Consider the following 16,631-nt stretch of genomic DNA (forward strand, 5'->3'; position numbering starts at 1 on the left):
CTCACAGTTCATAAGTTCAAGTCCCACCTCGGGCTTGGAGCTTGGAGCCTGCTTCGGATTCTGTGTCTCCCTCTCTCTCTGTCCCTCCCCTGCTTGTTCTCTCTCTCAAAAAATGAATAAACATTTAAAAATTTAAAAAATATATCAAGAGAGAGAGAAAAATCAAAACCAGGAAAAATTAGTTCTAGTTTTGGAAAAGATGAAATAAACACAATTTGGCTCATCTGTCCCACTGAGTGAAGGAAGGTATAAAAAGCTTGGACACATGCCTGGAACAGCTACTTGAGGAATCCAAAAATAAATAAATAATTGCAGGTAGACTGATGAAAAACCTCAGATTTCAAAGTACCACCAAACAGTCAGCAAATTTACCGGTTTTTCCCCCTCCGGTATAACCTGGCCTGGACTCAATGCAGTTGAAGATCCAAAAGTAGGTATCAGCAACAACAGACCTTGTTCCCAAAGATGCCCTCAGATCTTGGCACGAGCAGTAGGTAGTCAGGCTCTCAGTCTTAAGTGAGAGAGAGAAATACCAGTTTTTTGTTTTCTGCATTTTTTTATACCGCAGCCTTCAAGAGATCTCGTGGCAGCCGTGAGACACACCAAAGACCTTGAGAACTGGACCAAGACCTTGAGAACTGGACCATAAGCTAGATGACCCTCTAGGTAGAACGGCTTCTAGGTAGAGACATAAAGAAGCTGCATAGGTTGTGAAAATTCACATTGAAACCACAACCCGCAGAATGCAGACTGAAACTCTTGAGCTGATTCTACCTGGTCAATTGCCCAGTAAAAGAAAGAGACCGCATTCTCCACAGGATTTAAAGGCCCAGAGTGTCAAAGTATTAAAAATGTCCAGAATATAATCCCAAACCAATCAATTATATGAGCAACAGAGCTTGGGCTTGTGTATGACAAGAGTGTAGCATAAGTACGTGACAGTAAGGGTTTTTTTAATTGTAAGTGCTTGAATTTGTGAATCACTCTGGGCTTGCTCCTTGGTCTGTGCTTTGCCCTGCAAGAAAAGGGGGATAAAAGGGGCACCCGAGTGGCTCAGTGGGTTAAGCATCTGACTTCAGCTCAGGTCACAACCTCATGGCTCATGAGACTTTAACAAGGTCTCTCCAATTTTGGACGCTTAACCAACAGGACCACCCAGGTGCCCCTCAAAAATTCTTCTACACCCAGAAGAGAAATGGGGGTTTCAGGGCAAACAGTGCCTCCCAAATTGGAGAATTACAAGCAACTGAATCACAGCATTCTAGATAGAAACCAATGACCACAAACCTCTGTGGCAACAAGTACCAAAACAGAGAACACTGAACTGTAACAGACAAATTGATGGAGGCCAGCAAGGGCAAATCTGACAGGTAAAAATTCCAGTTATTGACAGCACATCCCGCCCCCCCCCCCCCCATTTGTGGATTTTACCTGTAGGAGCTCAAGCAGCTTCTCACCACAAATGTTGGAGAAAAATTCCCTCAAACTTCTGGAAGGGTGAAGGTAAAAGGAATCATGTTAAACGCCAGAGCATCCTAATGTTCTTAACGAGGTCGGCCCTCACGAGAAACTATTTAACTGGAGTCTGACCTGCTGGGGATTTATGGGAGCCTAACTCACCTGCAGGAAGGGATAGACACAACTCCACCCCCGGATAACCTCCACGTGGGAGATGGAAAACACCTCCAGCCAACTCCAGCAATCCCATCGCACCAAAGAGGGAGAAAAACAGGACCACGTGTGAAATTCACAATTCAGAGGCAAAACGTCACCAGAGAATGAGATCTACTCATAGGTCTATACAGTGCTTCCCTTTCCACCAAACCTTACTACTATCAGCTAAAGTCTTACTTATGGCAGTTTTGTTTACCTAGTTGTTTATAATCAACTATGAAAAAAATGTAAAACACACTAAAAGGGGAAAAATGCATTTTGAAGAGATGGTACAAACATCAGAACTAGATTCAGAGATGGCAGGCATGTTGGAATGGTCAACCCGGGAATTTAAAACGACTGTTACTAAGATGCTATGGTCTCTAATGGATAAACTAGACAGAATGTGGAAACAGATAGTCAATATTTACAAAATCCACAAATACTACATTATAAGAAAATATTCTGAATTTTGAGTCTAACTTTGAAATAGGAAACTTCCTGTAAAAACACAACTCGCGCACCCTGACTTAAGATGAAACTGGAAACCACAGCAGTCCTCAAAAACATAACACCATCTGATGCTTGCTCCAAAATCATTCCAAGAAAAGAAAACAAACCGCAATAACTGGCGACAGCTACTCCAGATGCAGATAATGTAGCCAGTGAATTTTCTCTTATATGAAAGAAACCATTCTGATCATATGGAAATGCTTTTAAAGTTTATAAAAAGGGGGAAGCCACCTGGCTAGCTGTCAGAAGATCATGTGACACTTGATCTCTGGTGGTGAGTTTGAGCTCCATGTTGGGCATAGAGATTACTTAAATTAATACAAATTTTAAAAAGGGGTGGGGCGCCTGGGTGGCTCAGTTGGTTAAGCGGCCGACTTTGGCTCAGGTCATGATCTCACAATCCGTGAGTTCGAGCCCCACGTCGGGCTCTGTGCTGACAGCTTGGAGCCTGGAGCCTGTTTCAGATTCTGTGTCTCCTTCTCTCTTACCCTCCCCCGTTCATGCTCTGTCTCTCTCTGTCTCAAAAATAAATAAACGTTAAAAAAAATTTTTTAAGGGTAGGGGAATACTCCTATGTTCACGTAAAAAACAGATGAAGTAAGAAAAGAATATTACATGCTAATGTTAATCAAACATAAAAATCTCTAAAATACCAGTACATAGAGTACATTCCAAAAATTTAAAAATATGGGACACCTGGGTGGCTCAGTCATTAAACGTTCAACTTTGGCTCAGGTCATGATCTCACAGTTCGTGGGTTCAAGCCCCGTGTCAGCCTCTGTGCTGACACCTCCCCTCCAAGCTTGGAGCCTGGACCCTGCCTCAGATTCTATGTCTCCCTCTCTCTCTGCCCCTCCCCCACTCTCTCATACTCTCTCGCTCTCAAAAATAAACATTAAAAAAATTTTTTAAAGAAAATTTAAAAATATAATTCTTTAGGGGTGCCTGGGTGGCTCAGTTGGTTGAGCGACCAGTTCTTGGTTTCACCTCAGGTCATGACCTCACAGTTCATGAGTTCAAGCCCTAAACTGGGGTCTGAGCTGGTGGCTCAGAACCTGGTTGGGATTCTCTCTCTCCCTCCCTCTCTCTGCCCTTCCCCCATTCATGCATATGTATGTGTGTGTGTGTGTGTGTGTGTGTGTGTGTGTGTGCACTTTCTCTCTCAAAATAAATAAACTTAAAATATTGTAATTCTTTTTTTTTAAATTTTTTTTTTAACGTTTATTTATTTTTGAGACAGAGAGAGAGAGACAGAGCATGAACGGGGGAGGGGCAGAGAGAGAGGGAGACACAGAATCGGAAGCAGGCTCCAGGCTCTGGGCCATCAGCCCAGAGCCTGACGTGGGGCTCGAATTCACGGACCGCAAGATCGTGACCTGAGCTGAAGTCGGACGCTTAACCAACTGAGCCACCCAGGCGCCCCTAAAATATTGTAATTCTTTATGTCCAAGTTGTGTTTCCCTAGAATTACAAGGTTGCTCTAACATTGGAAATTCAACCAATTCACCACATTTGTTTTTTAAAGAGTCCTTTTATGCATTTATTCATTCAAATACTGGGTATCTATCATAGGGAGGTACAGTTCTAAGGACTTGAATTAGATCAGGGAACAAATTTCATCATTTCAGAGGAATCAGAGGAATGCACATAATTAACTCAGTGATCATTCATGAGAAAGCCTCCCTAAACTATGAAAGATAAAATTTATAACAACATTAAAGCAAATGGTAAAGATGGAATATATATCCCATTGATATTAACAAGAGGTATGCCGATTTAATGACTTCCAGTCATTAAAAAGTCTCCATTTTTCTGGAGATTTTATTTAGTCAGTAAAACAAGAAAAAAATACAAATGATCTAAGGATTGAAGTGGAAAATTAAAACTGTCGTTATTTAAAATGATGCACTTGCCTATGTGGGAAACCCAAAAGAATACATAAAAATAAGAATTTTAAAGAAAATTTAGCAAGGCTGCTAGATATATTTCAATATATAAAGACCACCTGCATTTTGTATACTGACAATCAGAAAATCTAAATTAAAATGTATGAAATACATGTGTGATAAAATTATACTAAGAAAATTTTTTAAATGCTTAACACTAGATCTAAAACCATGCACAGCTTTTGTGGGGAGAAAATTACAAAATATTGAACCCCTTTGAAGAAAACTTAAATGGGGAGAATCATCTTGGTCTTGGATTGGAAAGCCCAATACAAAAAATACTGCAATTCTTGGGCACCTGGGTAGCTCAGTTGAGCAACTAACTCTTGAGTTTGGCTTAGGTCATGATCCCAGGGTTGTGGGATCAAGCCCCAAGTCAGGCTCTGCATTGTGCATGGAGCCTGCTTAAGATTCTCTCTCTCCCTCTGCCCCTCTCCCCTCCTTGCATTCTTTCCCCCCCTCTCTAAAATAATTTTTTTAATTAATTAAAACAATATTACAATTCTAAAAATGATTTAGATTCAGCAAATGTCTAATCAAAAGTGACCAAGTAGGGGCGCCTGGGGGGTCAGTCGGTTAAGCACCCGACTTCGGCTCAGGTCATGATCTCACAGTTCCTGGGTTTGAGCCCCACGTCTGGCTCTGTGCTGACAGCTCACAGCCTGGAGCCTGCTTTGGGTGCTGTGTCTCCCCCTCTCTCTGCCCCTCCCCTACTCACGGTCTCTCAAAAATAAATGTTAAAAAACATTTTTAAAAAGTGACCAAGTATTCTTGGAGAACCAAAAAACAACCAAACAAAACCCCAAAACCTGACACACAAATATAAATGATCTCCCACAACTTCCTGATAATACAAAGGAACTGTACAATGCAAGGACTAGATCATTCTATCTTCCAATTAAACTGGCTATCTGTGAGCCATCAGGGACATAAAAGTTTTAACCAATGTCCTTTCGAAGAGCCTTGAATTGTGTATTTTCTTTAATGTTTACTTATTTATTTTTGGGAGTGAGAGAGAGCGCAAGCTGGGGAGGGGCAGAGAGAGAGGGAGACAGAGGATGTGAAGCAGGCTCTGTGTGAGAGCCTGATGTGGGGCTCAAACCCATGAACTGTGAGGTCATGCCTTGAGCTAGAGTCGGACTGTTAGCTGACTGAGCCGCCCAGGTGCCCCATCAAACTGTGTATTTTGAGAAATGAAATGTGTGCCTTGGTTACTATTAGTAATGTCAATAATGTCAAAGGAAATGCGGAGTGACCTGACAAGACTGTGTATTGTGGCCTCCAATACATGCAGAGATATGTAATTTAGGTATCTGTGAGGCAAGAGATTCCCAGAGTTCTTGGCCCTGAAGAGGTCAATTTTTAGGCAATGGCTCAACAGTTCAATAAACATGAAGCTAGGGCCATTTATTCACCAGGATATCCAGAGCCAAGATGACTGCCTGGGATTTGGCCGGGTGCAATGTTTCTCAGGATCCTTAAGTTTATTTATTTATTTTGAGAGAAAGAGAAGAGAGCAGGGGAGGGGCAGAGAGAGAGGGAGAGAGAATCCCGACCAGGCTCTACACTGTCAGCACAGAGCCCGAGGTGGGGCTTGAACTCACAAACTGTGAGATCATGACCTGAGCTGAAACCAAGAGTTGGATGCTTAACAGACTGAACATTCCAGGAGCCCCGTGGAGTCCTATTTTTTATTAGCAACATCCTGGTTAAGAGATAGAAATCAGTAACATTCTACTGTGCCCCATCACATATGATGGTTAGCAGTGGAATTCATATAGTCCATGAACTCTCATTACTGTTTACTACCCAGGTAGCCAAGGGATAGATGGATGGATGGGTGGATGGATTTACCTACTTATGCACTTATTTTCAGTTTTAAGAAAAGGCAAAACTGGGTTATTTAATTTTGAAGCAGTGGAGATAAACACCTCTTTAGTAATGGGGTTTATATGAGTTTTAATCCTTGGTGGCCTTGTTGTAACTTACGTTGGGCCATATTAATTTAACAAAGAATTCACAGGGTCCTATCTCATCAACAAAACTTGTAAGTGCCAAAGAGTTACCTTAATTTACATTTATTATTTATTGTTGTCATAGATATATCCAAGATGATACATTTTAGGGCAATAGGTAGGTATTAGGGAAATTCAGGCAAGACTACAGTTCAAGTGAGGCATACCTATTAATCCTCTATTTTTAATTACTTTTTAAAGATTATAATGGATACAATGTTTACATTTGGTGTGATCCCCAGGTATAACTATGTTTGAGCCACAGTACTGATTAAGTCTATGAAGCTTTTTCAATTAGTGCATTTTAGCAAATGTTAATTTAGAAATTACATTGAAGAGGCACAAAAGCCAATCAGTGTCCCTTTTATCTTTTTCTTACATATTTTTGAGTATATAAATTCTATCACATAGTGATCATACATTTGATTATTACATATATAACCAAGTTATATAAATTCTTAGTATATGAAAATTTTTTTTAAATTTTTTTTTAACATTTATTACTGAGAGACAGAGAGACACAGAGCGTAAGCAGGGGAGGAGCAGAGAGAGGAGGAGACACAGAATCGAAACAGGCTCCAGGCTCTGAGCTGTCAGCACAGAGTCCGACGCGGGGCTCGAACCCACAAACTGTAAGATCATGGCCTGAGCCGAAGTCAGTCACCCAACCAACTGAGCCACCCAGGCGCCCCAGTATATGAAATTTTAATATACACATTTTGGAATTCTAATTGGACCTAATAATGGGACTTTGTTTTAATGATTATAGAATTTATTTCAATTCTATATTACAATATTATGTATAAACATTTTTTATTTATTTACCTTTTATTTTCTCCCCCGAACCTAGGGATTTGTTGTTTTTAAAATCAATAAGTAATCTAAGAGCACTATGGTTTCTATACCTGGAACCTGCTCTGTACATAAAATTTAAAGATCTCTTTTTGGGGGGCAGAGAGTGCTTCCCCAAAAAGCTGCAATCTTTACTTTTTTTTCCCCATTTAGTCTCCTGACAATGATTGTTTCCCTTAAAAAAAAAAAAAAGAAAAAATGGGGCACCTGTGTGGCTCAGTCAGTTAAGTGTCCGTCACAGTTCATAGGATCGAGCCCTGCTTTGGATTATCTCTCTCCCTCTCCCTTTGCCCCTCCCTCTCTCTCTCTCCCTCAAAATAAATAAATAAATAAACATTAAAAAAAGAACTTAAAAACCACAAAAAGGTATTTACCTGATAAGCTCCTGTGGTGGTCCTGAGTGGCCCCGTTGTGACCATCAGCCTCTCTTTCTAGGCTATCCCTATCAACTTCAGAGGGCCTGAGATCTAAATCCAAGAGAAAAATAATGGCAGAATCCAGATTTTGTGATAATTTGGTTTGCGGGAGAATGCTTTTTAGCATGCTGGTCAGCAGCAGCACTCGGGAGTGCCCACATACGCTGACCAGGAGATTGACATCCTCATATGAGCTGAGAAACCTCCTCAAAGGTCTTAGGGAAGCAAAAACAAAATGCCTCCCCCCCCTTTTTCATTACACATTGCGTCACCAGTCTCCATGGATGGGATCTTTTATTTTTCCCACTAAGAAAAAGTTGTGATAGAAGCAAAGAAAACATCATCAAAGGGATTTGCCTTTAAAGCAGCATATACATTTTTGAAAGCCAGGGTTATCCATAGGGTGGGCCCCCTCCACCTAACTACTGATGAATAAGATAGGTCTGGCCAAATTTCAAGTAAAAAAAAATTTTTTTTAATGTTTATTTATTTTTGAGAGAGAGACAGAGCACGAGCAGAGGAGGGGAAGAGACAGAGAGGAAGACACACAATCTGAAACAGGCTCCAGGCTCCAAGCTGTCTGCACAGAGCCCGACGCAGGTCTTAAACTCAGGAACAGTGAGATCATGACCTGAGCCGAAGTCAGACACTTAACCAACTGAGCCACCCAGGCACCCCAGCAAGTCAAGTGGATGAGTGTTTCCCAAGGGTCACAATTCCCAAGGACAGTCAACAGCTTTTAATGGCCTGTCAGTGGAACACATATTCACATCAGACCTACTTGTCCATCAAAGTAGATTTCTCACAAAGGGCCACCACCTGGGGTTCAATGCCTGGCTCCTAAGGCCTCCTTGGTGGTGCTCTAATGGCATTGATTTCAGGCTAGTGGACCAGTCTCAGCACCGTCACAGTAGCCTGAGGATAACCACTCTGTGCTTCCCACTCTCCAGGAGGCCTTCACTGTGCCTCTTTTAATATATGCCAATTGTCCCTAGATGCTTCTGTGATTTCCCATCCAGTAGGACATCTTTGTCATTAATAAAATGTTGACTGGGGGTCTCTCATACACCCAATCATAGTAACTATACAAAGCAAGAATCTGGGATCAATCTCTTACCACAATTTAGGTTGGAAAACCATGAAAGGACATGCAGACACAGCACAAGGCAGTAAAGGCCAAAGTGCAAGTTCACCAGTAGCCAGTACTATTCTCAGGCAGAACTTGCTGTTTAGTGTAGTCAGTGAGCCAAGAGCAGCCTAGAGGCATGCACCCCACTAAAACACTGAGTCACCTTGTGCCAAATGATTTGTGCTGGGGTCTTAAATTATAAAGGTGACTGGATGGTAACACAGGTTAATGCCACTGAAAGTTTATCATGCACAGTCCCAAGAGAAGGGGGCACACCAGCTAACGCAGGATCACATAGGGAAGCACCAGGTCAGGAGGCAGAAACAGGAGTGAAGGGAAAGCATAGGTCAGAGCTGTGTTGGGGGTTCCTGCAGGAAAGGCAAGACAGACCAAGGTAAAGCTAAACATTGTGTCATTTGAGTAATTCCAGGGGGCTCTGGATCATAGGAGTTGCCTGCTACCTAGCCCTAGGTTGATTTAGGGCAGGAGGAATATTGGATCAGAGTGTGGCAGTTAAGATAAAGGAGGTGATTGGAGTATGGGCTCTGGAGCGGTTGGTCTGCATATGAAAGGTGAGCTTCCAAGGAAGTTATTTACCATCTTTAAGGATTAGCTAGTCCTGCCTTTCCCTCTGGAGACAGTCATTAGCTGAAAGGTAAAACCAAGATGGCACTTACAAGGACAGCAAAACCTTGGATTGTGAGTAACTTGTTCTATGAGTGTTCCGCAAGAGGAGCAAACCTTTCTAATACGTTTTAACTTGATAAATGAGCGATGCCTTGCAATACAAGTAGTGCATCACGCCAAACATCACATGATCACAAATGAGCCAATGGTTCTCTCTCCTTCTCTCTGCGGGACTGTGGGTGATTGTCTCCCATGCTCTGATGCTCAGTCCCAGGCGAGGTGTTTGGTGGCAGAAATCAGTGATTGTTCAGAACACTGGAAGATGCCCACAACTGGCACTAGTGTAGTTTTTGTCACTTCAAAGCACCTAGGGACAGTCCCTTGCTTTTCCATACAAGAGTAAGCTTGGGATGGGAATGCTTTGCTCCATTCTAGGTCAGCCTGCCTGCAGACATGGACCCTTTCCTCTGCTGTCCTATTGCCAGTTACATTAAATACAGTATATGACAAGAGTTCATTAATACAGTACTATAGTCAACACCCATAATAGTGAAAGTCGTTCCTACACAATAACCCTCCTCTCTTGCCTCCCTCACACCAGCCAAGAAGGCTTTCAAAGTTAAATCCAGGTTAATTTATTTTTCTTTATATTTTGCATTTTCTTTATCATTCGGTATTATATTACAGTATTACAGTCATTTTTATAGGAATATTTTTGGGTTGTGGAATGAATCATCTGAGTCTCCATGATTTCTTATGGGGAAACCCACTTTGATATACAGTACGTATATCCAGGAGCTATGGAGGAAGAAGCAATCTGATGTAATGTGGTTTCTTCTCAGGGTCCACTGCTGACAGTTCTACCAGCTCTCTGAGCTTCACAGGGCCCCCCGCCCAACCCAGCGTGATAAAGCATGCAGACTGGGGTACAAAGCCAAGCCATGTCCTATATTGGATTCGTGTGCGACATAGTGGCCCAGTTTCTAAGGGTGCAATCTATGGCAAGCCTGTCCACCATGGTGTTAACCAGCCAAATTTTGCCCAACGCCTTCAGTCTATTGCAGAAAAGAGAGCTGAATCCCACTGTGGGGGCTCTGAGAGTCTTGAATTCTTACTGGGTTGGCGAAGATTCCACATACTAATTCTTTTGCGTTTATCCTCATTGATCCGTTCCATAAGTTATCGAGAAACCCTGACACCCAGTTGATCACCAAACCAGTCCACAAACATAGGGAGATGGGAAGGCCAACATCTGCAGGGGCAAGAGCCGTGGCCTTGGAAAAGGTGACAAGTTCCACCACACTATTAGTGGTTCTCACCGGGTGGCATGCAGTGGACCCAATTCTCTCCAGCTCCATTATAACTGCTAATCTAACATTTGTAAAATTCTTACCTAATAAACAATTTATGTCAAAAAAACAAATTAGCTAGTCTTGGGAGGGGCAGTCATCTCTTGCCAGGCAGCAAGACCCCAAAGATGTTAAAGCAATATAATACACAGAAAATTAAAAATATGATGAATACAACGGCTAAGCCAATGTCCAAAAAGAATTGTTTCCTCCTGAACGGAAGAAGGTGATGCAAGAAGGACAACTCACACGGGTAAGGCAATCTTCCACCTTATTTATCTGGAAGGTGGATACATATGGACCCACTATTTTGTACTTATTAGCAGCACTTAAGGATCTTCACACAATTTTCTGTGTGCATGCTAGAACTATAAAATTTGAGAGTGGAAAATATCAGGGGCACCTGGGTGGCACAGTCAGTTGAGCATCTGACTCTTGATTTCAGCTCTGGTCATGATCCTGGGGTCATGGGATGGAGCCCCACATCAGGCTCCATGCTGAGTATGGACTCTGCTCAGGATATTCTCTCTCTCTCTCTGTCTCTCTCTGTCTCTCTCTCTCCTTCTGCCCCTCCCCCCCCCACTCTCTCCATCTGTAAAATTAAAACAGGAAGAATAAAGTCACAGAGTCACATTAAGAAGTCACATTAAAATAATGTAGCATAGGCGGTGCACATGGCTGTCTCACTCGGGAGAGCATAACAACACTTGATCTTGTAGTTGTGATTTTGAACCCCACATGGTGGGGGTTGGGGGGAGAGTAGAGTTCACTTTAAAAAAAAACAAACAGGAGGAGGTACAGCAGAAGAGTCAAAGAGATGGCAGCATGAGACAGACTTGGACTGAAATTGCTGGCCTTTAAGAGGTAAAAAAAGATAAACCAAGAAAGGAAAGTGTGAGGCATCTAGAAGCTGGAAAAAGCAAGGAAACATTCACCCCAAGAGCCTCCAGTCCTGTTAACATATTGATTTTAGCTCAGTGAGACCCTTTTCAGAGTTCTGATCTCCAAAACTGTAAGCTAGTAAAATTTTTGTTGACTTATGACATCATTTGGTGATTTGTTACAGCAGCAATAGTAAATTCATAACACATTGTAAAGCTGGAATATTAAGGTATAGATTGTGAGGTCAAAGAGAAGCACTTACCTTTATTCAGGATAGAATGGACAGGGCAGAACAGGATGGACAACACATACAAATTTCTCAGAAATCTATTCCAAGAAGACTTTGGCACACCCTGTTCCACAAAGTCAGCTTTTGAAAAGGTCCCCAATGACTTTTATGGTTAAATCCCATCCTCATTTAACTCCCCCAATCAGCATTTGGTATAGTTGAGCAAGCCACTGCTTCTTGCTTTGGATTAATGGATTAAGACACCAATCTTAATCTACTCCTGTACCATGGGATCCTACTTCTCAATTCACTTGCTACTTCCTCCCATGACCCCAACTGCCAAAGTGTCCCAGGGCTTGCCAATCCTCAGGTGAAATTATCTAACCTAATGGTTTTAAGTGCCGCCTATACACTGATGACTGAAACATAGGTGCTCAGCCTGATGAGCTTTGTCTTCCCATGTACCAAGAAGTCTACACACAAGCAGGTCCAATGGCTGAGCAATGATACCAGGAGGAGAAGGCATCTCTTGTGTTTCAGCCATTCCACATTATCTGTGGCTTTTGTCCTCATAGTACACAACATATCACCTAAACTCCAGGAATGTACCTGATTTCCAGGAAGGAAGGAGAAAGAATGGAGGCCAATCATTGAAGAGAAAAAGCCATTGGAGACTGTTCCCTTTTTAACAGCTTTCCCAGAATCCACACTGATGACTTCTGCCTACTTCTCACTAGCCAGGACTATGAAATAAGTCTTCCCATAAACCCAAGGAAACCTGAGAAGTAGGAATATTTTTTTTTAACGGTATGCCTGGAGATAATCTGGATTCTATTTATAAGGGACCAAAGGACAAAGAATATTGAGATGACTAGATACTACTTGCCATACAAAGCCAGAGAGAATTTTCCTATAAATAACCAAATAAGGATATATATATATAAAGAGCCCATTTTATAACCCACTTGCAAATATACTAGAAAGCAGTACCTAAATCATTTACAAAATGCTCTTACATTGCCAATTAAACTTCCAAATATCTCGTAATTCACTGAAGACTTATATAGGGAAGTCTTTAGAGGTGAACCATAATGAAAACACCATTATATGAAATGAGTATGATATTACAGAAATTCTCTAGAGTGTCTTTATTTTTTAAATGTTTATTTTTTGAGAGAGCACATGCGACTGCAGGGAGGGACAGAGAGAGAGACAAAGAGAGAGGATCAGAAGCCAATTCCACACTATCAGCACAGTGCCTGACACGGTGCTTGAACCCATGAGCCGTGAGATCCTGATCTGAGCTGAAGTCCGACACTTAACTGACAGAGCCACCCAGGCGCCCCGAGCACTCATGAGTCTCTTAAGGGATGTGTATTTACCAAAAATCATTCCCACAACTTTACATTCATTCAGCTTCTTTCCAGGGTGGGTTTTCACACACAGATTAAGATTTATAAGATGGATACACCATTTCCCATGAACCCGATAACCACAGTTTCTCTCCACTATGGATTATCATTTTTTACTAAAGGTCAAAAGCCAAAAACCACACACACACACACACACACACACACACACACACACACACAGGCATTTCCCTTTGCTGCCTCTGTGAGATTCATAACATTTGCTGCCTCTGTAAGATTATCAAAGATTATCAAAGATTCGCTTATGGGGCAGAAGTAAAGTTTTCCCGCATTCATCTTACCATCAGAAGGTTTCTCTCCACTGCATGTTATGACTTATTCATTGACACCTGAACAATTTTCAGCACTTCTCACAGTCATGAGTCTTCTTGCATATGAAGCAATCAACAATTTCTGAAGGTTTTCCCATATTCCTCGTATGTATAGAAATCTCTCCACTGTTGAGTTTTTACATGTTGAGTTCTTAAAATTACTGTAAGTCTTCCTGTTGTCTTTTACATTTTTAGGGTTTGATGCCAGTATGAAGTCTCAGGTGGATATTAAGGCCTCAGCACTAAGGTTTTCCCCATATTTCTTACATACAGATGGCCGATCCCTAGAGTGAGCTATGTGCTATCAAAGCATGTGAACATATTTTAAGCTGTATCTCATTCTTACCTTCACATGACTTTTACAGTAATCTCTTATTTATTTATTTATTTATTTATTTATTTATTTATTTACTGCACATGCTAATGGGAGGGGCAGAGAGGGAGAGGGAGAATCTCAAGTGGGCTCCATGCACAGCACAGAGCCCGATGATGTGGGGCTCATCTCACAACTGTGAGATCATGACCTAAGCCAAAATCAAGAGTCAGGTGCTTAACCAACTGAGCCACCCAGGCGCCCCTATTAGTTATTTTTACATAATCCGAGATCAAGAGTCACATGCTCTACCAACTGAGCCAGCCAGGCGCTCCTGAGTTTTACAGAAATTTTAGGTACTTAAAATTAATGTTAGCGCAACAACAACAAAGACTCTCCCACACTCCTTGTAACTGTAGGGTTCTCTCAAGTGTGAGTTCTTACACATTCTGTAAGGTATGAACAATTACTGCTCTCCCACATACATTATACGAATGGGAATTCTGCCCTAGGGAAGTTCCTATCACGTAAGGATGAAAAATGAGTAAAGCGATCTCACATTCTTTAATTTCATAAGGTTCTTTATCCAAATGAGTTTAGATGTGAATATGAAAGGGGTTCCTGGGTGGCTCAGTCAGTTAGGCGTCCCACTTTGGCTCAGGTCATGATCTTGTGGTTCGTGAGTTCGAGTCCCACGTTGGGTTGTGTGCTGACAGCTCAGGGCCTGGAGCCTGTTTCACATTCTGTGTCTCCCTGTCTCTTTCTGCCCCTCCCCTGCTCACACTCCGTCTCTCAAAAATAAATAAACGTTAAAAAATTTTAAAAAGATGTGAATACTAAGGTCTGAGGAACATTTGCAGGTGTTTCTCAAGTGCTGAAGACTGAGTGGAGGTTTTCCCACATTCCCTACATTCATATGGTTTCTCTCCAGCGTGAGTTCGCACGTGCATGTTAAAGCAGGTGAAGTATCTGAAGCCTTTCCCACATTCTTTACATTTGTATGGCTTTTCCTGCAGTGTGTGTTCACATGTGCATACTGAGATTTGTGGAACGAGCAAAAGCTTTCCCACGTTCTTTACAAGCATAGGCCTTCTCTCCAGTATGAGTTCTTAAATGTGTGGTAAGGCCCGATGACTGAGTGAAAGCTTTCCCACACTGCCTGCCTTCATATGGCTTCTCTCTGATGTGCGACCTTACGTGCTGAGCAGTGAAGAATTATTAAAGGCTTTTCCACATTCCTTACATTCATGTAGTTTTTCTCCAGTGCAACTTCGCATGTGTAAAAGAAGTCCTGTGGATCGAGTAAAGGCTTTCCCACATTCCACACATACAGAGGGCTTTTTTCTGCTGTGAGTTCTTCTGTGACCCATACGGTATGAGGAATGAGTGAAGGCTTTCCCGCAGTCTTTACATTCATGTGGCTTCTCTCCAGTGTGGTGTCTCACATGTACCTTACGGGATGACTGATTAACAAAAGTTCTCCGACAATGTCTCTCCCTTGTGTTTTCATGTGTGTTTCTGAGTTTTCGTGTGCCCAGTAAGGTCTGAGAGCTAGCCAAAAGCTTTATCATGTTGAACCCTCTCAGTTTTCTCTCCGACAGGGATTTCTTTGAGCAAAGTACAAATAAAGTTCGTTTCAAAGGCTTCTCCATTCTCATTACCCCTAGAAGTTTCCCGTCTAATGTGAGTCGTGAGTGTCCACTCAACGCTCTTCGACACAGGTTAGAACCGTCTCGTCTTGCCCAGCACTGCTTCTCTCCTGCTGATTAGGGTTTAAATGACAACTAAAGACTTTTTCACACTCATTATGAAAGAATTCTCCCCTCATCACAACTTTTATATATTGGAAACATCATAATTGAAGGCTTTGGTTTTTTGTTTTTCCATTCAAGTGTACAGAGATCCTGTCCTGTTTTTGAGTTATTTTAAGCTGAACAGACAGACTCTGAGGCTAGGACCCTGAATTATATCCTCTACTTTCACAGTATCTTACACAGTTATTCCAGTAATTACCCATACTACATCATTTAAAACCTAAATTATTCCAACTAAATCCCTGTGTATCAAAAACTGAACACCTGAGCTGTGTATATGTGGACCTCTGAGAAGAAACAGGTGTGAAATAGGTTTGGCGTGCTCCTCAAGTTCCTGATATTCAAAGAATCTTCACAGATTCTGCTTTCTTTGGGTAAACGACATTTATTTCATATCATTCTCCCGGATTTTGTACTTCTGGCCCTGATGTGGGGAAAGGAAATACTTTTGGAGATCTTACCAACTGTATTCCATTTGGTGTTTTTTCCCAAGGAATCTCAAGAAGGGGTGTGGAACCTTTGGTTTGGAGTTGCAAGTCCACTTCTGGAAAAAAGTGGGACAATGTGGTCTTGGCGAAAAATTCTGGGATAAAATTGTTTAAAAGCACATGGACTGACGCCACAAAATATGGCAGAGGAAGGAATTCCAGGGCTCCTTCCCACCAGAAAACCAACAAGCTTACAAAAACTATCAAAATAAACTATCACAGCAGTTTGAAATCTAGTAAAAAATGTACATTCACAAAGGGAGCACTGATGGAAGAAGCAGCTATAATTCAGCTCATCAAGAGGGGCGCCTGGGTGGCTCAGTTGGTTGAGCATCTGACTTCGGCTCAGGTCATGATATCATGGTTTGTTGGTTCAAGCCCAGCATCAGGCTCTGTGCTGACAGCTCAGAGCCTGGAGTCTGTTTCGGATTCTGTGCCTCCTTCTCCCTCTGCCCTTCCCCTGCGTGCTCTCTCTCTCTCTCTCTCTCTCTCAAAAATAAATAAATGTTAAAAAAATAAAAAATAAATTCATCAAGTGAGTGCTGAGGCATTTTAATTACCCACCTACCATCCCCACTCTTCCGATCAGCTCCAGCTGTGTAGACAACAGGATGCATCCTTGAGCAAGTTGTGAGGGCTCAAAGGAGCGCTATGGACCTTGTTC

At 41.9% G+C, this 16,631-nt stretch overlaps 1 protein-coding gene across 9 annotated transcripts in view; it reads right to left on the bottom strand.

Moving 5' to 3' along the window:
• Positions 1-16,631, bottom strand: part of LOC109254155 (zinc finger protein 846-like) — a 110,570-nt gene that overhangs the window by 34,348 nt on the left and 59,591 nt on the right. For 2 of the 9 annotated variants that reach the window (XM_053898192.1, XM_019427832.2), the window contains one exon: positions 7,354-7,446. The exons of the other annotated variants lie outside the window; for them this stretch is intronic. In XM_053898192.1, coding sequence (XP_053754167.1) covers positions 7,354-7,446 — 93 coding nt within the window. The remainder of the gene's footprint in view (positions 1-7,353; positions 7,447-16,631) is intronic. 9 annotated transcript variants of the gene reach the window in all.

The sequence above is a fragment of the Panthera pardus genome, unplaced genomic scaffold, assembly GCF_024362965.1.
Source record: "Panthera pardus isolate Hobbes unplaced genomic scaffold, ASM2436296v1 HiC_scaffold_8, whole genome shotgun sequence".
Taxonomy (NCBI): domain Eukaryota; kingdom Metazoa; phylum Chordata; class Mammalia; order Carnivora; family Felidae; genus Panthera; species Panthera pardus.